The sequence below is a fragment of the Myxine glutinosa genome, chromosome 5 (assembly GCF_964187855.1).
Source record: "Myxine glutinosa chromosome 5, kmMyxGlut1.1, whole genome shotgun sequence".
In the NCBI taxonomy this organism is placed as follows: domain Eukaryota; kingdom Metazoa; phylum Chordata; class Myxini; order Myxiniformes; family Myxinidae; genus Myxine; species Myxine glutinosa.
In genome coordinates, this window is record NC_136265.1 from 5,633,542 (window position 1) to 5,660,096 (window position 26,555).

The 26,555-nt window shown below is 45.6% G+C and overlaps 1 protein-coding gene across 5 annotated transcripts in view; it reads right to left on the bottom strand.

The window, feature by feature from the left end:
• The window catches only part of LOC137428017 (voltage-gated potassium channel KCNC1-like), a 289,763-nt gene that overhangs the window by 219,945 nt on the left and 43,263 nt on the right, over positions 1 to 26,555 (bottom strand). For all 5 annotated transcript variants that reach the window (XM_068117923.2, XM_078777530.1, XM_078777531.1 and 2 more), the window contains exons 2-4: positions 18,023 to 19,339; positions 16,611 to 16,763; positions 12,585 to 12,780 (exon numbers count right to left, since the gene is read on the bottom strand). In XM_068117923.2, the coding sequence (XP_067974024.2) occupies positions 12,585 to 12,780; positions 16,611 to 16,763; positions 18,023 to 18,291 (618 nt within the window). In that variant the 5' untranslated portion in view covers positions 18,292 to 19,339. The remainder of the gene's footprint in view (positions 1 to 12,584; positions 12,781 to 16,610; positions 16,764 to 18,022; positions 19,340 to 26,555) is intronic.

Consider the following 26,555-nt stretch of genomic DNA (forward strand, 5'->3'; position numbering starts at 1 on the left):
ACCAAGGCCCTTCTCCCCCCCATTGCTCAGTTTGGCCGGGCGGCCAACTCTAGGAAGAGTCCTGGTTGTTCCAAACTTCTTCCATTTAAGAATCATGGAGGCCACTGTGCTCTTGGGAACCTTCAATGCAGCAGAGATTTTTTTGTAGGCTTCCCCAAATCTGTGCCTCGACACAATCCTGTCTCTGAGCTCTGCAGACAGTTCCTTCGACCTCATGGCTTGGTTTTTGCTCTGATATGCATTGTCAGCTGTGAGACCTTATGTAGATAGACAGGTGTGTGCCTTTCCAAATCATGTCCAATCAATTGAATGGACACAGGTGGACTCCAATCAAGGTGTAGAAACATCTCAAAGATGATCAAGAGAAATGGGAGGCACCTAAGCTAAATTTCAAGTGTCATAGCAAAGGGTCTGAATACTTATGTAAATGTGATATTTCAGTTTTTTCTTTTTAATAAATTTGCAAAACTTTCTAAAATCCTGTTTTCTCTTCGTCATTCTGGGGTATTGAGTGGAGATTGATGAGGGAAAAAATGAATTTAAACGATTTCAGCATAAGGCTGCAACATAACAAAATGTGAAAAAAGTGAAGGGGTCTGAATACTTTCTGAATGCACTGTACAACAACAACAACAACAACAACAACCGGCATTTTAAGGCCATTTTCCTGCTAGAGCAGGGGTTAACCTTGCAGGCCCCATGACAATCTTCTCCATTTTGCCCTATTTTCTACATCTCCCCTTGTTAACAAAATATTTGAAGTTGCAAAATTTCAGTTTCGTCACAAAATGCCTTTTGGCAGGACTTGTGCCATTTATTATTGCACTACAGCAGGGACCTTTTTGAATAAACTGTGATGGACATGGAAAGAGGATGCAAACACCCACCACAACTTCGACAACTGATAACAATACCAACTACAATGTGGTGTTACAAATAATATTTTTTCACGTGTTTCACCTCATTTTACATGCTCATTGAAACTCACACATAGACCTGCAATATCTCCTATAGGATAATAATCGGGCCATGCGAGAGCGAGTTCAACCATCCGAGACTGTGAAACATCCCTCCACCTCTCTTTCCCTGTACTGAGCCATGCCTCCTGCGAGTAATTAGTGAGCAGCAACATCCTCATCCAGCCTCTCTCCTCCGGCCTCCTTTCCTCCCACTGCCCCCTCCAGCTCTCCTAGCCAGCCCCTCTCATTCCAATGTCCTACACTCCCCCCCCCCCCCCCCCCACCACCCCCACACCCCTCCAGTCTTGGATCAGTGCAACGACATCAAGCTGAACATGACAAAGATGCAACTTGACGTGACAAAGAACCAATGTGCAAACCAATGACTCTGAGCATATACACCACATGTGCAGCAACAATGAATATAACTCGGGAATACATGAAGAACAATAATTGTAAACCTCCTCATGCACTGTCTGAACCCAAGAGCTCTTAAAGGAGGTATTATTCAGCATTGTATGTGTTGTAGCTACGACGTTTATCCCAATATGACACAATCAGGCAACTTGCATTTATATATATATATATATGCAAGCTGAATGCACCCGGCGTTGCCTTGTTCTTTTTGAATGAATTTAATCTTCTGTACATAGGTCTGACGCGAGGCCAGTATCAGTTAGTGCTCAACGATTCCTTGTTCTTTCTTCTGTCTGGCCCCGCGAGAGAGAATTTTGAAAGCACGTGTTACAATCAGCCAGATATTCCTATTAAGTGCATAAGTTGTACTTCAAGAGAATTTTGAAAGAAGAAGAAGATATATTGCGAAATGGGCCTAGCCCGACCTCCACCGGCCTCGCCACCAAGCCTACAACCTTCCCGGGGCCCGTCCCGACATTTTTTGTTTTAGAGGTTTCCTCTTATCTTTCACCGTTCAGGAGATTAGCGCGTGCAGACAAACAAACAAACAAACAAAAACTTTCTTTTATATATATAGAGAGACTAGCTGAAAGCACCCGGTGTTGCCCGGGTTATTTTGAATGAATTTACTACCATAATTCAGCTTTTACTCGCGGCCGTAGAAGATTGACTACTATATTTCAGCTCAGCTTTTAATTGCGAAATGGGCCCGGCCCGGCCGAAGTGGGCCTCGACCGGCCTCGCCACCTAGCCTAAAATCTTCCCGGGGGCCATCCCGACATTTTTGGTTCTTTTTCAATGAATTTACTACCATAATTCAGCTTTTACTCACGGCCGTAGAAGATTGACTACTATATTTCAGCTCAGCTTTTAATTGTGAAATGGGCCCGGCCCGGCCGAAGCGGCCTCGACCGGCCTCGCCACCTAGCCTATAAACTTCCCGGGCCCGTCCCGACATTTTTTGTTTCAGAGGTTTCCTCCTATCTTTCACCGTTCAGGAGATTAGCGCGTGCAAACAAACAAACAAAAACTTTATTTTATAATATAGAGAGAAGAGAAGAGAAGAGAAGATAGATAGAGAGAAGAGAGAAGAGGTGAGAGAAGAGAGAAGAGAAGAGAAGAGATAATAAAAAATAAAAATAATAAATATAAATATAGAATATAGATAGAGAAGAAGATAGATCGATGGAAGATAGAAGACTAGAAAAAGTATCCAGCGTTGCCGGGTAACAATGACTTGCTTCCTGATGGGAATATGAATGAGGAGGGAAGGAGAGGAGGGAAGGAGAGGAGGGAAGGAGAGGAGGGAGGGAGGAGGGGAAGGGAAAGGGAGGAGGAGGGGAAGGGAAAGGGAGGGGGAGGAGAGAAAGGGAACGGGAGGAGTAGGGAGGGGAGGGAGGCAGGAAGGGGGAGGGTGGAAGGGGGAAGGAGTGAGGAGAGGAGGAGAGAAAGGTGGAGGGGGAGGGCAAGGGGGAAGGGATGGGAAAAGGGGAGGGGAGGGGGGGGAGGAGGAGGTGGGGAACAGGAACAGGAGAAGGGGACAGGAAGAGGAGGAGGGAAAGGGGGAGGGGAGGGTGGAAAGGGGGAGGGGAGGGTGGAAAGGGGGAGGAGGAAGACAGAGGGGAGGGGGGAAGGGGGATGGGTTGGGGGGGAAAGGGGGGGGTATGGAAAGGGGAGGCGAGGGGAAGGGAGGGAGGGAAACTGTGAGAAGAAGGGAAGGGAGGGGGAAGGAAAGGTAGTGGAGTGGGAGGGGGTGAGGGAGGAGGGAGGATGGAGGGAGAGAAAGAAATGAGGGATGAGAGAATGGAGGGGGAAAGGGCAAGGGGACAAGGAGGCGTGGGGGAGCGAGGAGGAGGAGGAGCAGGGAGGAGAGAAATAAGGGAAGGAGGGTGGAACGAGGAAGCAGGGAGCAGAGGTGGGAGGAGGAGGAGGAGTGGGAGGGGGGAGAAGAAGAGTGACTATATTGCACAAAAATGTTATTCAATGAAAAAATGGGTATGTGAAAACGAAAAGGCAGCTTGCAAAGCAGCCTGAATAGTGTTCACCAAGTGGTGGTTCACCGCGTAATCATATTCAAAAAGGGTGTTATAACACACCCAAACTTCCCCGGCCTTGTGACTAAAAACAAAAAGGGAGTTCTGTCTACTGTAACACCATGGCTTGCAAAAGCAGCCTGAATAGCATTCACCAATCGCTGGATAAGGTAAATTTTGTCAGATTTCACTCCACATGTGGACATTATTTAGTCTGCAGCTTCTAATCCTCATATCCGAATCAAGATTTTGATGATATGCTTCAATTATGTAATGATAAATCGATTGTGTTTCCAAGGCAAGGCACGTTTGAGTAGGCCAAAACAAAATGGCGGCTTAAGAACCCAGCGAGGTGCAGTGGGCTGACCAAGATGGCGGGCCGCCATTTTGGTAAGCCACCACATCGACTTTTTTTTTCTTATGAGCACCTCGTTAATCATCTTCAAAAAGGATGTTATAACACACCCAAACACCCAGTTTTCATCACTGTAATATGGTGGAGGTCCAGGTGTATGCATGCAAAGTTTAGGGCCGCTAGATTTCATGGTTTTTGAGTTATGGAGGAGACAGATGGATGGACACTGCCTTTTATATACAGGGTGACCCCAAAAAAACTCCCACATTTCGAAAGGCTGTAGCACTTGCAGTAGCGAGGCAGGAGGGGCGGGGCTAGGGTCTGTTGGTACTGGCAGCCCACCCCGCAACCCCAAGCCCCAACCGTCCGCAGTCGCCCACATGGCGTGGTCGGGAGCACACCGTGCGTTCGCTGTCGAAGCGTTCTTCACAAACAACCGTTCCGTGATCGCCGTGCTGAGGGCCTTTCGAAGACGTTTCAGTATTCCACGGAACCAAAACGTTCCAGTTCGGAAAACCATCTTGCAGTGGGTTGAGAATTTCAGGGCAACAGGCTCAGCTTTAAAAAGAAAATCACCTGGTCGACCTAGGAGCGCTCGTACGCCTGAGAATATTGAAGCATTGAGGCGATCTGTTGTGCAGTCTCTGAGACGTTCTGCGCGGAAGCATGCTTTAGCTGAAGGGATATCCCGGGAAACTGCAAGGAGAATCTTACACAAAGACCTCCACTTCCATCCATACAAAATGACGGTTGTGCAAGAACTCAATGCGAGAGACTGGATAAGCCGCAGGGAGTTATGCGAGAACATTCTGCAACGTGTTCCGGAAGATGCTGTTCTCTTGTGCAGTGACGAAGCTCATTTTCATTTGAGTGGCTCTGTAAACAAATAACATTTTCGCTATTGGTCTGAAGACAACCCTCGCATGCTACACGAAAAACCGTTGCACTCCGATCGAGTGACTGTGTGGTGCGCTGTTGCCGATGTTGGCATCGTGGGTCCTTATTTCTTTGAAGAGGGTGGTGTAACTGTTACCGTAACTTCTGACCGTTACATTGATATGCTCGAAAACTTTCTAAGGCCACAACTCGAACACCTTGAGCTTGAAGAACTCGATGTGTGGTTTCAGCAAGATGGAGCTACGGCACACACAGCTCGAAGATCATTGCAAGTGCTGAGGGAAATGTTTCCGGATCGGGTGATCTCGTTGCGTGGCGATGTTGGGTGGCCGGCCCGTTCCCCTGACCTCTCCCCTTGTGATTTTTTTTATGTGGGGCTACCTTAAATCACGTGTGTATACTCATCGACCCCAAACTCTTGAAGCCCTTAAGGTTGCTATTCAGCAGGAGATAGCCGCTGTTCCACCCGACATGACCCGTCGAGCCATGGCGGCCTTCAGAAATCGCCTCCAAGCGTGTATAGACAATGACGGCCACCATTTGGAGGATGTCATCTTTAAAACATGATGAATAAAAACTGTATTGAATGAAGTTTCATGTGTGCAAATAAAATCTTGATTATCTTTAACCATTTTTTTTTCATTTCCCTTTTAAATGTGGGAGGTTTTTTTGGGTCACCCTGTATATACAGTATATTGATATATATATATATATATATATATATATTAATTAATTTATATATATATACTGTATATATATATTGTCCCGGTTTTTAGACCCGGCACTTGTAAATAATAATCCATTGTAAATTATTCCCTGTAAATATTCCCATCTTCTAAAGGTTAAAGGTCGCACCCTAATTAGTCCATATACAACACGTAGGGCACCATAGGAACTCTAGTTATTTCATTAGTATGTGTTTTAGGTAAGACTCTGTTTCCAATAGTTTGAATCTGCGTTGCATTAATTAAATAAGATAGGTCCTTCAATCCCATTCATTTTGCGGCTTGACTCTCTCCAAATTGTGGTACGCGCCTCTGCTCGCCCAGCAGCGTTCGCTGCCTGGCTCAAAACGCCATTACGCACGCGGTCAAGCTGGAGAAGAAGGGCGGAGCGCCGGGAGGAGGCGTGGCCCCCCTGTCAACTCGTCATCAAAGGTGGAGCCAGCGAGCCCTCGCCAACCAACCAGGGCTGAGGTGAGCTCGCTAGTGGGCGTAGCCCTATGAAGCGCGGCTTAATCTGGACCAGCATTATATAACCGCGAGCGCAGAGCCCTTTGACGGACTACTTGTTGGACTGCTTTTCGCCACGGACTTCTGGCTGGAGCTGGCGTAAAACTTCCCCGGGGACTTCTGTTGAACTTCGGCACTTCATGCATGTTGAGAGAGAGAGAGAGAGGGAGAAAGCCGAATACCTTCCCCGATATATGTACCCCGACAAATAAGGTCCGCTCGCGTTCCAACAAGACACGAACAGCGCTGCCTGCCGGGTTTCGCCGCGGAACCGGAGTGTGGATCGGAACCGGAGCGTGGACCGGGGTGGAGCGTGGATCGTAGCCGGGGCCCACGCTGTCCATCTGCTTGGACCTTCCTTCCCTGCCATCATTACCCCTACGTGTAAGTCTGTTTGTGTCGTCCTGGGGCGTGATAATTAAGACTGTTTAAGACTGCACTGTGTTCTGCTTCTTCTTCTTCCCTTGTACATTCTTCCTTTCGTTTCCTCTAACTATTGTTGTTAATAAATTCCTGTGTTCTTCCTTTACACTTTGGTTTCTTCTTTCATTCCATCGTCTTAGTCTTTTCTGTCCATTGGGTACCCGCGGCACGATTTGGCCAACCGCTCAGGATCGGGTTAGTCCTTTTGTTAATGGCTCGGGCTTCGGATTGCTAACCGCTCGGCAAATTCCATCTTGTCCGTGGTCCGAGCGGGAATTATCTCCCTGCTTTGCGGAGAGATTGGCACTCAGGTATTTGGGACCTCCATTGACCAATCACCCTGGCCAATCTCAACCGCAGAGCGTTATAGTTTCCAGGATCGGGGGACGGCCAGCTTAAAAGACAAGGGGATTAACCCCCCCTTGGTAACGGGAGTGCTGAACCCCGAATCCGCAACAATATAAATCTGTGCAGCATCTGTCCTGTGTTGTCACTGAACTACTTTCTCAAACTTTTGTGAAATCGTACCAAACTTCTGGTATGCACATATCTCTCCCGTCAGTATGTCCTAAGGGTATTGTTTTTGAAAAAATTTCCCAATTTTTTTTTTGGGGGGGGGGGGAATTTTTGGGGGAATTTTTTTTTCCACTTCAATTGTTTATAAAATGTGATATCACCTATATTACAAATACATTTGAATATTGAATATTTTGAATTATTGTTTGAATTATGATTGGTTTAAACCATGACAAAACGGCACCTCAGGTACAGTCATTTATCTATATATCGACACATCTGGGCAGTGTTTGTGTTGTCACTTAACGACTCCCTCAAACTTTTGTTTCCGTGGTTGTGAAGTGTTTTTAATAACGTTGTGGTGGTTTTGAATAACGTGGTGGTGAGGTATTTTGAATTATGTGGTGGTGAGGTGTTTTTAAATGATGTGGTGGTGTGTTTTTAAATCACATGGTGGTGAGGTGTTTTGAATTATGTGGTGGTGAGGTATTTATAATTACGTGGTGGTGAGGTGTTTTTAATTATGTGGTGATGAGGTGTTTTGAATTATGTGGTGGTGAGGTATTTATAATTACGTGGTGGTGAGGTGTTTTGAATTATGTGGTGGTGAGGTATTTATAATTACGTGGTGGTGAGGTATTTATAATTATGTGGTGGTGAGGTGTTTTTATTACGTGTTTTGTGGTGGTGAGGTGTTTTTATTACGTGTTTTATGGCTGTGAGGTGTTTTTATTACGTGTTTTATGGCTGTGAGGTGTTTTTATTACGTGTTTTATGGCTGTGAGGTGTTTTTATTATGTGTTTTATGGCTGTGAGGTGTTTTTATTATGTGTTTTATGGCTGTGAGGTGTTTTTATTACGTGTTTTATGGCTGTGAGGTGTTTTTATTATGTGTTTTATGGCTGTGAGGTGTTTTTATTACATGTTTTATGGCTGTGAGGTGTTTTTATTACGTGTTTTATGGCTGTGAGGTGTTTTCAATTTTGTGGTGGTGAGGTGTTTTTATTTTGTGTTTTATGGCTGTGAGGTGTTTTTATTACGTGTTTTATGGCTGTGAGGTGTTTTTTATTACGTTTTTTATGGCTGTGGTGTTTTTAATTACTTGTTTTATGGCTGAGGTGTTTTTTATTACGTGTTTTATGGCTGAGGTGTTTTTTATTACGTTTTTTTTATGGCTGTGAGGTGTTTTTTATTACGTTTTTTATGGCTGTGAGGTGTTTTTATTACGTTTTTTATGGCTGTGAGGTGTTTTTTATTACGTTTTTTATGGCTGTGAGGTGTTTTTTATTACGTTTTTTATGGCTGTGATGTGTTTTTTATTACGTTTTTTATGGCTGTGAGGTGTTTTTTATTACGTGTTTTATGGCTGCGAGGTGTTTTAAATTACTTGGTGGTGAGGTGTTTTGATCTACGTGGTGGTGAGGTGTTTTAAATTACTTGGTGGTGAGGTGTTTTGATCTACGTGGTGGTGAGGTGTTTTAAATTACTTGGTGGTGAGGTGTTTTGAATTATGTTGTGGTGAGGTGTTTTGAATTATGTTGTGGTGAGGTGTTTTGAATTATGTTGTGGTGAGGTGTTTTGAATTATGTTGTGGTGAGGTGTTTTAAATTACTTGGTGGTGCGGTGTTTTAAATTACTTGGTGGTGCAGTGTTTTAAATTACTTGGTGGTGCGGTGTTTTAAATTACGTGGTGGTGCAGTGTTTTAAATTACTTGGTGGTGAGATGTTTTAAATTACTTGGTGGTGAGGTGTTTTAAATTACTTGGTGGTGAGGTGTTTTAAATTACTTGGTGGTGAGGTGTTTTAAATTACTTGGAGGTGAGATGTTTTAAATTACTTGGTGGTGAGGTGTTTTAAATTACTTGGTGGTGAGGTGTTTTAAATTACTTGGTGGTGAGGTGTTTTCAATTACTTGGTGGTGAGGTGTTTTGAATTATGTGGTGGTGCGGTGTTTTAAATTACTTGGTGGTGAGATGTTTTAAATTACTTGGTGGTGCGGTGTTTTAAATTACTTGGTGGTGCGGTGTTTTAAATTACGTGGTGGTGCGGTGTTTTAAATTACTTGGTGGTGAGATGTTTTAAATTACTTGGTGGTGAGATGTTTTAAATTACGTGGTGGTGCGGTGTTTTAAATTACTTGGTGGTGAGATGTTTTAAATTACTTGGTGGTGCGGTGTTTTAAATTACTTGGTGGTGCGGTGTTTTAAATTACTTGGTGGTGAGATGTTTTAAATTACTTGGTGGTGAGATGTTTTAAATTACTTGGTGGTGAGGTGTTTTAAATTACGTGGTGGTGCGGTGTTTTAAATTACTTGGTGGTGAGATGTTTTAAATTACTTGGTGGTGAGATGTTTTAAATTACGTGGTGGTGCGGTGTTTTAAATTACTTGGTGGTGAGATGTTTTAAATTACTTGGTGGTGCGGTGTTTTAAATTACTTGGTGGTGCGGTGTTTTAAATTACTTGGTGGTGAGATGTTTTAAATTACTTGGTGGTGAGGTGTTTTAAATTACTTGGTGGTGCGGTGTTTTAAATTACTTGGTGGTGAGGTGTTTTAAATTACTTGGTGGTGAGATGTTTTAAATTACTTGGTGGTGAGGTGTTTTAAATTACTTGGTGGTGAGATGTTTTAAATTACTTGGTGGTGCGGTGTTTTAAATTACTTGGTGGTGAGATGTTTTAAATTACTTGGTGGTGCGGTGTTTTAAATTACTTGGTGGTGAGATGTTTTAAATTACTTGGTGGTGCGGTGTTTTAAATTACGTGGTGGTGCGGTGTTTTAAATTACTTGGTGGTGAGATGTTTTAAATTACTTGGTGGTGAGGTGTTTTAAATTACTTGATGGTGAGATGTTTTAAATTACTTGGTGGTGAGATGTTTTAAATTACTTGGTGGTGCGATGTTTTAAATTACGTGGTGGTGCGGTGTTTTGAATTACTTGGTGGTGCGGTGTTTTAAATTACTTGGTGGTGAGGTGTTTTAAATTACTTGGTGGTGAGGTGTTTTAAATTACTTGGTGGTGAGGTGTTTTGAATTACTTGGTGGTGCGGTGTTTTAAATTACTTGGTGGTGAGGTGTTTTAAATTACTTGGTGGTGCGGTGTTTTAAATTACGTGGTGGTGCGGTGTTTTGAATTACTTGGTGGTGCGGTGTTTTAAATTACTTGGTGGTGCGGTGTTTTAAATTACTTGGTGGTGAGGTGTTTTGAATTACGTGGTGGTGAGGTGTTTTAAATTACTTGGTGGTGAGGTGTTTTAAATTACGTGGTGGTGAGGTGTAATCGTCCCAAACTTCCAGTCTGCACCTACCCCTCCCCTATGTATGTGCTGAGGGGTTCTTTCTTGAAAAAAAAAAACATTCAACCTGAATCTTCAACCTAAATTGCCTATAAAAATGTAATATCACAAACACAACAAATACATTTGTGCAAAATAATCGTTTGTATTATGATTGGTGTAAATCATGATAACACAGCAACTCAGGTACAGTCATTATTCTCAGCTAAAATAAGCCCGCTCCTCAGTAACGACGCTCGGTGAGGCGAGCGCAGCGAGCCGAGCTAGTATATATATACAGTATATATATATATTAGTATCTGTAATTTGGCGCTCCAACCTAATGAGCGAACGTCATGACGACATCACCACGCATGTCCGCCTTGCCTGTCAAGCTCCGGAGGGGCCATCTAGCGGTGCGTCATTATGGATGTTAAATTCAGATCCTGTCACGATAGTCTGTTCTGAGTTTTGCATACACATGTGACAGTCCAACCTAATGAGAGATCATTGATGAAGACCAGAAAAAGCACAGGGCCCAGAACACTGCCATGGGGAACTCGAGCCTGAACAGGAAGGGGAGATTAGAGAAATCCATTCAGGGCCACACGTTGACTATGACGAGAGAGGAAGTCTGCAAGCCATGCGTGGAGATTTCCATGGATACCATAGGAGGAGAGTTTGGTGAGCAGAGCGGGGTGCCAGACCGTATCGAAGGCACGTGATATGTCAAGGGAGACAGCTCTAATTTCCTGTTTGGCATTGAGGACCTCCATCCATTTTTGAGACAGCAGAAGCAGCATGTCCAGAGTAGAGTGACCTGGTTTGACTAATTAATTAATTTTAATTTTAATTTCTGGTAATTAAGTTTTTTATACGATATTTAAAATCTTTATTTTATTTCAATTTTTAAATTATATACTTGAACACTGTAGTAAGTGCCTTCTTGCCGCTTCCCAAAACCTCCAGTTTAGCTGTACTTGGACATGTTAAATAAGGTGGTGCATAAGATAAGGCATCTACGGCGGTATACTTTCGGAATCGTTTTCATACGATCTTTAAAATCGTTATTTTATTTCAATTGAATTATAAACTTGAACACTGTGTGGGGTGTCGTGTTCTATGACGTCCCTAATTTAGATAGTGTTGCCTTTACATATAGCTGTAATTTTAGTGCCCATTTCGAATTGGTAAGAGGCATTTAAGAGTCGATGACAAAAGGCGTTTTGGTATCACATATACATTTACTATAGGCCAAGCTGTCCATGCATCTCCACACCCAAGGTCAGGAATGAGCCAGTAGGGTCATCACAAACAAACAATACAACAGCAACATGGAAATTCTGTGGAAAATACAGACTGGCAACCAAATCCTTAATATCACTGCCTTCAGGTGTATTTGAACGCACGGCTTCTGTGATACCAGGCGTGTCCATAGCAGGACGGAAATAAAAACAAATAAAACAAGAAAGAGCAATCAGAGATTGCAAACCCTTGCCAGGATGTATTTTCAGTGGATTTTAAGGCTTTGTGTTGAAACAAATATGGCGGTCGAACCACGTGACAGATGACGTCATCATTAAAAAATTTTACTAAACTAATTTATCCCTACATTATGCTCAAGAAATTTCATCTTGATAGGACGAAGTTTTGTATTTGTCGAATTATGACGTCAAAACGGAGGCACCTATGACATCATCATTAACATATTTTATTCACCATGGAGAGTTCTTTACAATGAGCCGTGTCTCAATTTGTTTCTATTCAGCACTTTTGGAGATATTGAGGTGCAAAGGTTTTCGGTTTTTCCAAGATGGCGGCCGAACCACGTTACTGATGACATCATCATTTTTTTTTTCTCCACCAATTTATGCCTACATGATGCTCAAGAAATTTCATCTTGATACGATGAAGTTTTGTACTTGTCGAATTATGACGTCATAATGGAGGCACCTATGACATCATCATTAACATATTTTATTCCCCATGGAGAGTTCTTTACAATGAGCCATGTCACAATTTTTTCTATTTAGCGCTTTCGGAGATATAGAGGTGCAAAGTTTTTCGATTTTTCGAAGATGGCGGCCGAACCACGTCACTTATGACGTCATAATTATCATTAAAACATTCTACACGTGGAGATGCACCCATGGTGAAAATTTCCTGTCGATCGGACCAACGGTTGCAGAGAAAATCATATTTATTCTGTGCGGACAAACACAGACAAACAAACAAACAAACAGACAGACAACCAAACAGACAAACAAACGGACTCAAATGCAATATCCTCTCCTCAGGCGAGGGTATAAATGGGTAAATAATAATAAAAGACCACCATACACACATTCCTGCCACTATGCCTCTTCGATACTACCTTGACACAACCTCCATCAAGTATGAGAGCAAGATGACATTGGACAGCATGAAGTCTCTCAATATCCATCAAACTACTTCTCTTAAACCACCAATCATACATACCCGAGCAGCGGTAGACGAGTACGGCTCCTCAAAAAGCTCCCAGATTCGAGGCTGCCAACGTCTCCACCAGCCGATAACGCCATCACCCACGACCTCATCTCGTCCGAAACGTTTCGCCTCACAACCGTCTGCTCCAGGAGTACCGCCGTCTGTGTTCTCAAAGCTGTCCAGAGCCTCTTCGGCATCCCGGTGCTGCCTGCAGGAAGAATGGGACTTGTCTGGAGATGCAACACCAAGTGTACAATGCATCTCTTACCTCCTCATTCATTGTCAGCATCCTCCACACCTGCATTGTTCATCTGTTGCACCTTCTCATATCCTTGATGCAATTCGAGTACTCAAACTTACTATTACCATTCGCATTCTCAATCTGTTCTATCACAACATTGCTTATTTGATTAACATCACTTCTTCTTCTTCTTCCTTAATCGCCACAATTATATGCCTACATTGTTGTGGGATTAGTCGGGGGAAGATTGGCCCAATCAGTCTATCACGAATCATCTGGCCAAGATTGAACCACCTTTAGAGGCCATTTTTCCCCTGCTGAGCAGGGTTTGGCCTTTTTTTGGGCACCTTGGTCCCCTTTTTGAAGCAATGTTTTACAGCTGGATGCTCTTCCTGCCGCCAACCCTGTTAGTCGCCTCTTGCGACACACAGGGAATTACCAGTGAGCTGGTACTCAATTTGCCGACCTCGGAAGGATGACAGGCTGAGTCAACCCCCCTGGCGTTAATTCAGCGATCGACCGGGATTCAAACCCAGGATCCTAGGATCCCAAGCCGGCACCCTAACCGCTAAGCCAACACCAGGTAACACCAAGATTAGGGAAGGAATTTGTAATTTGTTTATGGTGCCGGCGATAGCTCACCGACTCTTCACGAAAGACTCCATGGGATATTTGAACATCCACCAACAAATGCCGGCAGACGGAATGTGTGTTTAACGGACAGCACACACATTGATGATTCAGCCAGCCTGTGAAGCACCAGGATGGCAGTTTATAGTTGGGTCGGGATAACAACTTTGAGGCTAGTGTTTGTATCTCTAGGCCATTCTTCCAGGCCATTTCATCACCATCACTAATTCATGTTTTTCCTCCCCACTCTTCCCTTGACCCCTTCAAACTGGTCTTATTGGACATTACATATTGTCGCGCGATTGGCCCTTGGTTAAGACCAGGGGATCGCGGATGGACTCGAGCTTACTTGGAGGCGTTTCCCAATTGATGGCCGACCAATACACGAGCCGGGATATTGGGGGGAAATGCCACGGCTTACCTTTTCGGCCCCGACGATGTCTTCTCCCTGCAAATTATTAACTTCTCACGAACACGGAATTATGTGCAACAATAAATATTTATTACGGAACCCGAGAACAAGGAAACGCGACGGAAGAAACTAAATTCTAAATTGGGATGTCCCCACACCAGATTTCAAATACAAGACAAATGGGAGAATAATAAAATTAATGTCTCGTCGTGTTGTGGAATGTGGTGCGTCTTATCTGTCTCTGTCGTCCAGGCCCCAAGCTCGCGTCCGGACGCGGCTCCGGTTGGCGCGAACCGCTCGGGCGTTGGCGCGAACACCCCTCGGCGCGCCCACACGATCGCTCGTCAGCGCTCCAAATGCATGCCTCGCTCATCGTTCGTATGCGAACGCAGGGGAAGAGAATCGTCGACGCTGGTCTCTCCACCAAAGTTCAAAGGCAAGAACAGGTCCAGCATGAAGGGACAGCCATGGGAATGTAAGAGGCAAAGGAAAGGGCTCTGGGCAGGAAAGAACCAGGCCCGGGAAGGGCCAATGTTGGCACACCAACGTTCACCAGAAAAGTCCGGACCAAAGTGACAAAATGTCCGCCGCTCCCAGTCTCTTGTTCGGCGTGCTCTGACATCAGCTGGGCCTCTCCTCGAATCAGCGCGTCGCTCGTTGCGTCCTCCTGCGCGCCCTCCACACTGACTGGCCGAATGTTCACGCCTTCCGCACTGATTGGCCGAGGTGTCATCGGTCGGTGGCCAATCAGTGTGCCGCTCCTTCACCTTCCTTACCCCCAATCACGGGGAAGCTTTTTGTCCCTTCCCCGACCAATCACACGTTCTCCTGGGCGCGGCTATTGCTTGCCTTGCATGATGTTTGTCGCCATGGTGGCCTACTGCGCGGCCGCTGCCTGTTGTTTTTCCAGTCAGTCATTGTAAGGGAGGGGATTTCATTAGTGTGTGCACTAAGGGCCTATCTAATGTCTATAGAAGTGCGTTGCCATAAGGGACAAAGGGTAGATCACAGGTTTCACATCAATGGAGTCTTATCCTTATCCCCTAGAACTATTTATCACCGGATCATCCTCGTATGATCACAGGTATACACTTACCCCGACAAACCGCCTAAACACAGAACTTATTACAGGTGAGATTCTCTAGCACGACAGACGGACACCTACTTATGCTGATCTACCTAAATCTAGATATACCCCTTTACCCCAAATTCATAACACTAGGGCATGCCCGTACGTGGGTGCCCGTTCCTTGCCAAAAAAAAAAAAAAACGCTACCCGTACGCTCTACCCCGCCCGTACGCCCGTACGCCCGTAAACAAAAAAAACAACGCTCTTCGCTTCCGCCCTTCGCTCTGACTGAATTGGGAGAAATAATGCGCATAAGAAATCGAGAAATTATTATTTTCTCCGGAAGAAATCGAATTACGAACCGTAATGGCGCACGCGCTCGGCTCGGCTCGTTCTGTGATTGGCTGCCGGAAGTGAAGTCTTCACTGTCCGGAAGGTCGCAAATCGCAGTTACGATGAATCGCAAATTAGTTTTAATTAGTTTTAAAACATAGTTTAACGCCAACATAGTTTGCCAACGTGAAATAAATGAATACGCTCTCAAATGTGCCGTCCGAGGCAGAGTCTGTTCGCCACGTTCGGCACACGTGATAGCTCGCTGCTCTCTGATTGGTTGAATCGTTTTTTGGACATAGCTCGGTAACTACTTGTCCGATTAATTTCAAACCTTGAAAAGGCACATCCTCGGGTCCCCAGCAATATACCTGGAAAGTTTAAAGTATATCGGACCCGTGGTTGTCGAGAAACAGCGGTCACAGACATACATACATACATACATACATACATACACACAGAGATTACTGGAATTATAGATAGATAACAATTCCTGGCTCACTCCTCCTGGTGTGAAGCACCAGGATGGCAGTTTATAGTTGGGTCGGGATAACAACTTAGAGGCAAGTGTTTGTATCTCTAGGCCATTCTTCCAGGCCATTTCATCATCATCACTAATTCATGTTTTTCCTCCGCACTCTTCCCTTGACCCCTTCAAGCTGGTCTTATTGGACATTACATATTGACAAACATGCCATGGTACAAAGGAGATCCTATTACTCTCGATTGAAGTAATCATAGTATGCTTGCATGTGTTCGACTAATTAAAGGAATCAGGTTCCTCCTGATGACTCCATCTTTGTCCTTCTGATACTCCAGTGCTGTATTTGGTCAATTATTTGATTAAATAAACCTGAATAAGGTATTCAGAGGATGGCATGTTCATTTCAAGGTTTTCTTCTCACTAGACTCCATCTCATCAAGCTTGCATCGGGCCTGGTGTTGGCTTCGCGGTTAGGGTGCCGGCCTGGGATCCTAGGATCCTGGGTTTGAATCCCGGTCGATCGAAGAATTAACGCCAGGGGGGTTGATTGAGCCTGACATCCTTCTAGGTCGGCAAATTGAGTACAAGATCACTGGTAATTCCCTGTGTGTCACAAGAGTCGACTAACAGGGTTGGCGGCAGGAAGAGCATCCGGCCGTAAAACATTGCTTCAAAAAGGGGACCACGGTGCCCAGAAAAGGCCAACGCCCGCCCTGCGGGGGGGCTCTAAAGGTGGTTCTTATTCTTTCATTAAGCTTGCATCACCTCACAAGTGCAACTTTCCAACCTCATGATGAATATTACCAATATTCGGGTTATATCCACAAACTTCCTTCAAGTGACCTCCTCCATCACTTCCATCACCATACCTGTATGTCATCCAGCAGCAAGCCTCCACATCGGTCTCATCGATGCCCCAAAAGGCAAGCTCATCTTCAAACAGTGGTCCGCACACATCGGCCGGACAGTGCAGCTTGCCCGTACGGTAGTAGTTAAGCACGTGGGCAAACACGCCAGGATGCCTGCAGTTAACAAGAAATGTCACCTCAACGTGTAGAACACATACGAAGAACACAAAAACAAGAAAGACGTCATTCAGAGCATGATACTTACACCCCCTCCCCCCATAAAAAAAGTTGCAATGGAGATATAAAATTGTATATTTCATTAATATTAAAATTGACGATCTTAATCATAGCTCGGGTTAATTGGATGAAATTTGATTATTTTTCAGATGATTTTAGAACTTTGACCTTGAGTTGACCTTTGACCTCAAAATAGTTGTTTTTCCCAATTCAGTGACTCAATATGCAAATGCTGTTCAACTTTCAAGTCAATCGGGAAGAATGACGATTTTTAAAAATTCACCTTGAATGACCTTTGACCTCAAAATTTTTGTTTTTCCCCAATTCAGGGACTCAATATGCAAATGCTGTTCAACTTTCAAGTCAATCGGATGAAAAATGACGATTTAAAAAATTTGACCTTGAGTGAACTTTGACCTCAAAATAGTTGTTTCCCCCAATTCAGTGACTCAATATGCAAATGCTGTTCAACTTTCAAGTCAATCGGGAAGAATGACGATTTTTAAAAATTCACCTTGAATGACCTTTGACCTCAAAATTTTTGTTTTTCCCCAATTCAGGGACTCAATATGCAAATGCTGTTCAACTTTCAAGTCAATCGGATGAAAAATGACAATTTTAAAAATTTGACCTCAAGATGACCTTTGACCTCAAAATCAATAGGCTTCTCAGTTTTGACTACCTCTACGGCTTGGTAAAATTTGATGACGATCGGTTTGGAATTGTGACCTATAGGTGAGTGACAAACAAACAGACAGATTAACAAAGTTGACCGACCAATATACTTGGAAAATCTTTGCTTTTGCAAGTAATAAAACAGAGAGAAAGGGTCAGTGATGCACCCCAGAGTAATTCACCGTTAATTCACACCAGATCCACTTTTTAGAAATACCAACTTCTTTCCTGGAAGTCCTAGCAGTGTCCATGTGTTTTTTTTTTTACCTCCCTCCCCCCTTCGATGCCTCCTCCACCCAAGCCCTCTCCCTCCCACAGATCTCCCGATGTCCCTGCTCCCCATCTTGTCTCCCACCCCCTTTATTACATGTTTTTTGTGCCGGTTGGTCTTTTTGTGATCAATGTTGGCTCTTACACGAGCCTCGATCTTGTATACAAAAATAACAAAGTGATGGAAAAGCGAAGGTGGATCACCTTCGAGAGAGAGAGAAAAGAGAAACTTCAAGCCGTTTATCCATCACCTGTCGAAGAAGAACTCTCCACTGTGAAGGTCAAAGTCAGGGGTACGGTGCGAGTCCGGCTCGGCGAGCCAGGCGAGCCGCGTGCCCGGGAGCGTCCTCAAGGTGCTCCGGTAGGTCACGTGCCTCGTGCCCCCCACGTTGAGGACCACGCGCTCTTCTTCCTCCTCTTCGCTGGAGCCCATGGTACCGCGGAGGCATGTGCGCGAAGGGGCTTTGTTGTTCCCGGACTTGCGTCCGCGGAACGACGACACGCACACGGAGCTGATCATGCAGCCTGGAAGGTGTGCCTGGATTCAGGGACGTGGTGGAACTCCGGCACAGGGAGCAAATTGCGAAGAGCGGAAAGGGAAAGTCAAAGATGAATTTGAGACAAACACGTTTTTTGAGAATTTCAAATGGAGGAAGTTTTTGGAAGTCAAAAGACCCAAATTGGATTCCGTGAAGAAACTTTTGGAGCACCACCAGGCACTGCTAGGATGGTTTTGAGAGACGTCAACGAAAGCCGAGAGTGAAGCGTGCAGGATTACTTAGATACTATCAGTAATTTAGTGTGACATACTGTTGTGTGTGTGTGCGCGGTTTCCTTGAAACAGATTCGCGATGAGGTTCGATGGGATAAAGCACTATGGACAAGGGCAAAATTAAAATTAATGAAGAGACAACAATCAATCCGAGAGACAAGCAGTAGGACAGACAAGAATCCACAAACAAACGAGTTCTCGTAAGAGTTTATCAGAACCAAAGGCTAATAAAAAATAGCCGAGGCAGACACCGTACGTGTGTTTTGTTTGTCTGCGTGTCCGACGCCATATGGTCTCGTACGCACGAGGGTGGGTGTGACTCTACAGAAGGAAAATAAAAAGAGTAGTGGACATGAAGTAAGCATGTAGAATACAGCCACAGGTGAGGATTGCACAAAAACAGACACAAACAAAAACAAACACACACACAAACACAAGAAGTTGCGGGACTAGATCAGCACAAAAGACAAGTCAAGGGAAGTCGACACAGACACTGTGTTTGCCGTTTCCTTGTCTGCACGTCTGACGCCATATGGCCCTTAATATACACACTTCAATGCACCGAGAAACAAAGTTATAAAGGGGCAATGAGGGGAAAAGAGGGGGAAAGGAATGCCAATCAGATGGTTGGGAAAAGTATTGAATAACAAGTACAAGGAAGAAAGTCAGGAATAAAAGAGTGATGGAGAGTGCCTTGATGATGCTTTGGAGATTCAGGAAGAGACAGGTGCATCAAGGTAAATAGCGTTGTCCTGCGTAGGTCTTGGTTCAGCTTGTTTTGTTCACATCACACGTGCTAGGGTGGTGAAACATGGACCGGCATAAAGGGGGTGGGGGAACGAGTGGAAAAGAAAGGAAAACGATCTTCTCAACCATATCATCTACATAATCCACCATTCCTACAAATAAACCATCATCCATATCATCTATACAATCCACCATTCCTACAAATAAACCATCATCCATATCATCTATATAATCCACCATTCCTACAAATAAACCATCATCCATATCATCTACATAATCCACCATTCCTACAAATAAACCATCATCCATATCATCTATATAATCCACCATTCCTCCAAATTAACCATCATCCATATCATCTACATAATCCACCATTCCTCCAAATTAACCATCATCCATATCATCTACATAATCCACCATTCCTACAAATAAACCATCATCCATATCATCGATATAATCCACCATTCCTTCAAAGAAACCATCATCCATATCATCTACATACAACAACAACAACAACAACAACAACAACAACAACATGCATTTTAAGGCCATTTTCCCTGCTACAGTGGGGGTTAGCCTTGCGGTCCCCATGACAATCTTCTCCATATTGCCCTATTTTCTGCATCTCTCCTTATTAACCCCCTTGCCCGCATTTCTTCTTCCACCATCTTTAGCCAAGTCTTTCTTGGTCTTCCCCATCCTCTACTTCCTTCTACATGAATTTCCATCACTCTTCTCGACCAGTCACTTTCATCCTTCCTCAACACATGACCAAACCATCTCAACCTGTTCCTCTTCACAGCATCAATCACAGGCAATATTCCCATCATCTTTCGCAATTCATCATTTGTCTTCCTCTCTCTCAACGATACTCCGCACATCCATCGAACCATTCGCATTTCCACCCTTTCCAGCCTTCGTTGCTGCTCTACGTTCATTACCCATGTCTCGCTCCCATAAATCATAACACTTCTCACACATGCAGCATACACCTTTCCCTTCAGCTTCAGCGACACTCTCCTCCTCATCAGCACGCCACTCAGTTCCCGAAACTTCTTCCATGCACATCTCACTCGAGCAACCGTTGCCGAGTCTGATCCACCTTCTCCATTCAGCATGTCTCCGAGGTAGCAAAATGTTTTCACACCTTCCAGCTTCACGCCGTCTCCAAGATCCAACTCAACATTTCCTCCATCTGCAGCTCCCTCTGTGCACACCTTACATTTGAATGTAGCTGCCACACTGGTAAATGACCCTCTCAGACCACTACATTTTTGATGAACCCACTCAGCGCACATTGTACACTGAATGGAGTTCACTCCGACACCCTTCCTGCACACAGCACACGGCCACTTCCCAGTTCTTTCCACCTCACCACATGCTTTACCACTTGCCATCACCTTCGTCTTTCCGATATTCACCTTCAGACCTTTTGTCTCCATACATTCCTTCCACTTGTTCATCTTTTCCTTCAGTCCATCCATACTTTCTGCAATCAACACCAGATCATCTGCATACAACAACTCCCACGATAAACCCTCCTTTACGTTCTGAGCCAGCACCTCCATCACAGCTACAAATAGTAGTGGACTTAGTACCGACCCTGATGCACTCCCACCTTCACCTCAAACTCACCACTGTTCCCGTCCTTCGTCCTTACAGCTGTGCGCGCTCTTTTGTACATTGCCATCACTACTCTGATCAACCATTCCTCCACTCCTAACTTCCTCAATGCCCATGTCAATACTTTGCGTGGAACCCTATCGAATGCTTTCTCCAGATCAACAAACCCAAAAAACAACTTCTTCCTCTTCTCCATGTACTTCTCCTGCAACTGCCTCACAATGAAAAGCACGTCTGTCGTTCCTCTTCCTGGCATAAATCCAAACTGCATTTCGTCGATCTTCACTTTCTTCCTTATCCTCCTCTCCAACACCCTTTCCAATACCTTCATTCCATGCTCCAATAACTTTATCGCTCGGTGCGAGCTACACTCCAGAGGGTCACCTTTCCCCTTGTATAGAGGGACGAGAGTACTCAGTTCCCAATCCACTGGAATGCGGCCTTCTTTCACCACCAGATTACAGATCTCTGTCATTCTCTTCACACCCCAACTTCCTGCTGCCTTCAACATATCTCCCACAACTCCCGTCGGCCCTCCCGCTTTTCCACTCTTCATTGCTTTTATCGCTTCCTCAACTTCCTTCTCAGTTATCTTCTCTGCCGGTCCTAAAACTGGGTTACTCTCTATGTTGCCATCCCATGCATTCTCTGTATTCAACAGCATTTCCATATATCTTTTCCATCTTCCTTTAATTCCATCTGGGTCAACAACGGTTTGTCCCACTTCATCCTTCAAGCAACTCACCCCCATCACATCACACCTCTCTTTCGCTATGTGCTTTGCAATCCTGAATACTGCTTTCTGACCCTCTTCCGAATCCAAGCGTTCTCCGAACATTTTCCTACATGCCTCCTGCGCCTTTGCTACCTCTTTCTTTGCAGCCTTCCTGGCTGCCTTATAACTTTCATGCTCTGCTGTTTCTGCTCCCGTACCCTTCACCTTCTGCCACTCCTTGAACTTCCTCCTCTTCTCGTCAATCCTCTTTCCAACTTCATCATCCCACCACCATGTTTCCGAGTGCCTCGGTGGTCCTTTTGTCCATCCACATACCTCACCAATGGCTCCCAACAGACTAGCTTTCATTGACATCCAACCACTTTCAAGCTCAACCACATCATCCTCTACCCTACTCAGCCTCTCTTTTAATGCCTCCCTTACTGTCACCTCTTTCAACCTCCACACCTTCATTCTCGGTTGGTACTTCACCCGCCGAGCTCTCCTCGCACCTTTCACCCTTATGTCGCAGACAACCAAGTGGTGCTGTGAAACAACCTCCTCCCCCGGGCTCACCTTTCTGTCCCAGAGGTGCCCCCTATTTCGCCTACGCACCATCAGGTAGTCAACGGTTGTCGTCGACCCAACTGACGTGTATGTAACAAGCTTATTATCCTCTTTCTGGAATTGAGTATTACAAATCAACAAATCAGCTCCATTAGCAAACTCCAAAATCCTTTCACCTTCTCCATTTCTCACACCATAGCCGTAACCCCCATGAACTCCCTCAAAACCATCCATACTCCTTCCCACATGTCCATTCAGGTCTCTTCCCACCACAACAACTTCCTCATCTTTCACGTTTTCCATCAGCTTCTCTATCGCACACCAGAACTTGTCCTTCTCTTCATCGCTTCGACCAACCTGCCCAGCATATCCCGAGATGACGTTCACCAAGAGCTTTCCAATCATCATTTTCACCATCATCAACCTATCACTCACTCTAGTCACACTCACCACACTGTCTACAAACTCCTCAGAAAACAGAACACCAACACCATTCACGCCCTCCGGGCACCCTTGCCACACAAACTTGTATTTCTGTCCCTGCCTACCCTTCACCATTCTCATACCACTTCCCTTCCATCTCGTCTCCTGCACACAACATATGTCCACTCTTCTTCTGACGAATACTTCCACCACTTCTCCTGATCTCCCTGTCATTGTCCCTACATTCCATGTCCCAAACCTCAGAAACCGATCTCCACTTCGGGCTGTACCCTGCCCACATGTAGTTGTAATTGTCATGGTTCTCTTTTTGAGGCAATGTTTTTATGCCGTATGCCCTTCCTGACGCCAACCCTCTTACGTCACGCAGAGATACGGTGTACCTATTCTGACCAGGGTACACACTGGGAAACGTTTAAAACATGGAAATTCTGGGGGGTGGGGGGGGCGGCGTCAGCATCACGGCTGCGGTTTAAACATATTCCAACAATATCCAAACGGAACCATGAAAACCATGAAAAACAATCTGGGAAAAGTCTCCAAGCGAGAACGTGGATTTGAGAAAGAAGGAGCAAAGGCGGAAGAAAAACGATACAGGGGGCGGGGCACAAGTCGAGACGAGGAGGAGAGCGAACAAGCACGTGTCCGGGAGGAGAGAAAGAATCAAGATAGAATTCTTTGTCTATCCGTTTTTCCTGTTTTTAAAAACGCCGGACAAAGGGTAAAATGCCCGCGAGAGGCAGGGGAGAGAAAAGAAATCAAAGAAATAAAGCAAATACTATGAAGGAAAGAACTTGCACTCACAAAACACCGACGGGGGGAAGGGAGCCCGGAAAGACCAGGCCGCGCATGACGCGCGAATAAAAAATGACCAATCACACACAAATCCGCAACAACCACAAAACCAAAACTAAACAGAAACACACAACAACACACACACAACAGTCAACAAAACAACCAGCGGAAACCCGACAGAGGCACGAATGGGAAAACACTCAAACTTCGATGCCGCGGAGAGATCGAAGGAAGCCTCGTCGCCCGAGGGACCGGAAGTCCGGAAGTCCATATATATCATCGACATAATCCACCATTCTACATAATCCACCATAATCTACATAATCCACCATTCCTACAAATAAACCATCATCCATATCATCCACATAATCCACCATTCCTACAAATAAACCATCATCCATATCATCGATATAATCCACCATTCCTACAAATAAACCATCATCCATATTGTTGCGAATATGGAATTTGGCCTCCATATCCACTTGTAAATATTCCCCTATTTTCCCCAATACTCCCCAACTATCCCCAATCCCCCATTCCCTAGTCCCATTGTCTGTAAACAACAATCAGTAGAGCCGACCTTCCCCTTATTCCCCCATTAAATGTCGTGCCCAGGTCCACCGCACCACACGTAGACAACTTTCGGACATCTTGCTAGTTATTCTTAGTCTATGTCAGTTAAGGCCTCGTTTCCATTAATTATGACTCTTCGTTGCACCAGAATGTGATTATATGGCATCAGTAGTGAGTTTAGGACCTTTCCCATACCTCCTTCCATCTTCCATACCTCCTTCCATCTTCTTCCACAACTATAACTACAACAACAGAGGAGATGGGGGCGGCGCGGCGGCGCGGGGGAGGATGCGTCCTCACACCGGCTCGGCGCTCCACGGGGTTACCAGAGGGGCTGGCTGTCAGCTCCTCGTCAAGGGCGGAGCCTGGTAACCCCCCCGCACCCAATCAGAAGGGCGGACCGATTCCATCTGGGGCGGAGCTAACGAGCCGAGGGCGTGTCACTCCCCGCCGGATATACGTGGCGACTTAGCGGACGTGAAGGGAGATGCGCCCCCAGCTGGAGAAAGAGGTACCTGCGAGCGCTGAGTCAGATGCGCCCCGCCTGAGAAAGAACGTTGCCTGCGATCGCTGAGAGGAAGCGAACCCGCCTGGGAAAGAACGTTACCTCCGAGCGCTGTGACCTCCCCGCATCTTTGGACCGGACCGAACCGTGTGGATTCTGCCCCGAGCCCAGGCGCACCTGGAGCCACCGATACCTGCCTTTCCCTGCCATCAATCCCCGTGTGAGTCAGCCGTTGTCCCGTTTATCTGTCGTCTGTCCGGGGTCAATATAAGAGTGTGTCTAAGTGCCTGTCTTCCTGTGATATACCTCTAGCCCCTGTAATCTAACCTTTCCGTACGAATATAATTGAGAATCGAAACATTGGTGTCTGTCATTATAATCCAGCCGGGTGTCTTCTTTTCCTTTATTGATCCAGCGTAGCGCGGCTCCGTCAACGTCGAGTATAATCGGTAACTTGTGCAGACGTGGTCATACCAAAACCGCTCGGTAAACTAACATCTAAGCCACGTCTGTAACAATTGGTGTCGAGGAGTGAGATCCGGACCCGGGACTAAAGTAGTTAGGCCCAAATTTTGGGAGGGAAAATCGATTCGGAGCGCGTACTGCGCTCGACAAAATCGATCCGGAGCGCAGTCCCGCGGTTACTGCGCTCGACGAAATTATAACAGCAAAATTTGGATTTGTGTTACGAAACTCGAATTTTGAAAGTCGCGCTATGGCGGATCAAGACGGCTGGGGTCCGGTAGGGGAGAGTGAAGCAGGGTCGGTCCAGGACCAAATTGAGACACGTGAGGAGAGCGAAACAGCGGGGGTAGCAGACGCGCGAAATGGCGCCTCGCACATAGCTACGGCGGCCGCACCCGCTGCACAAGTGGGAGGGATGGCCCAGATGCAGGTCCTCATGGAGCAATTTATGGCGCAAATGCAGGCGTCCCTCAAACTGCAGAGTAACCAATTGGGGGTAATGGGGAACCGGATGGATGCTCAGGGTGAGCGATTGGAGGGCCAAATGGGGGCCAATAGCCAACGGTTAGAACAAAGAATGGGGTCCAATAGCGAGAAATTGAGGGAGGACATGGGGGCGCAGATCGGAGGGTTAGGGAGTAGAATAGAGGGATTAGACAATAGATTAGGGGAAATACAGGAGGGGTTAACGGGGGTAGAAAACAGAATGGCCGCTCAAGAGAATCAGATAGAGGGAGTGAAAAAAGGGTTAGAGGGGTTAGAAAACACCATGGAAGGCAAATTGAGGGACATGAGGGACCAAGCGGAAAGGGAAGTTAAACAAATGGGGCAGCAGATAGAGGGGGTCAGAATGGGGGTAGAAACCAAACTGGATGCTCACAGGGAGGAAATGGAGCAGATGAGGGTGGCATCTGGGCAGGAGATGCAAGTGATGGGAGAAGATATCAGAAGAGGTGTGAGTGAGGAGGTCGGAGGAGTGCGCGAGGAGGTGAGGCACTGTAAGGAGCACATGGAGAAGGAGGTGAGAAAGGGGACTGTAAAGTTACAGGGGGGCATAGAGGTCCTGACGCAGGAGGTGGAACAGCTGACGGAGGGACAAAAAGAACTAACGGAGCAGGTTCAAAGGAACACTGCGGTATTAGGAGGGTTAAAAGTGACACAGAAAGAACTAAAAGACGACTTGATAGCGACGAAGAGGGAATGTCAGATGGTACGTGAGGGACTGACAACGAGGTTGGACGAGGTGGTAGAGGTAATGGAGACGAAGGACCGGCAGGTGAGGACGCACATGGAAACGGTCAAGGTAGCCTTGGAGGACGAGCTTGAGGAGACGTACCGGGGAATAAAAGAGGTGAAGCACAAATTAGAAGAAGTGGAAGAAGGGATGAGCGAAATTAAGAAGCGACGGAGAGGGGATAAGAAAGAGATAAAAGAGGAGATAAAAGAATTGGTCCAAAGTCTGTGTTCGGATCGTAATGATGTGCTCATTAACCGGATGAGGGATTCGCAGGTGATGGAGGAGAAGCGAAGAGGAAGAGGACCCGGTGTAAGTGGTGACCAATATGGTCGTGCGTATGATGC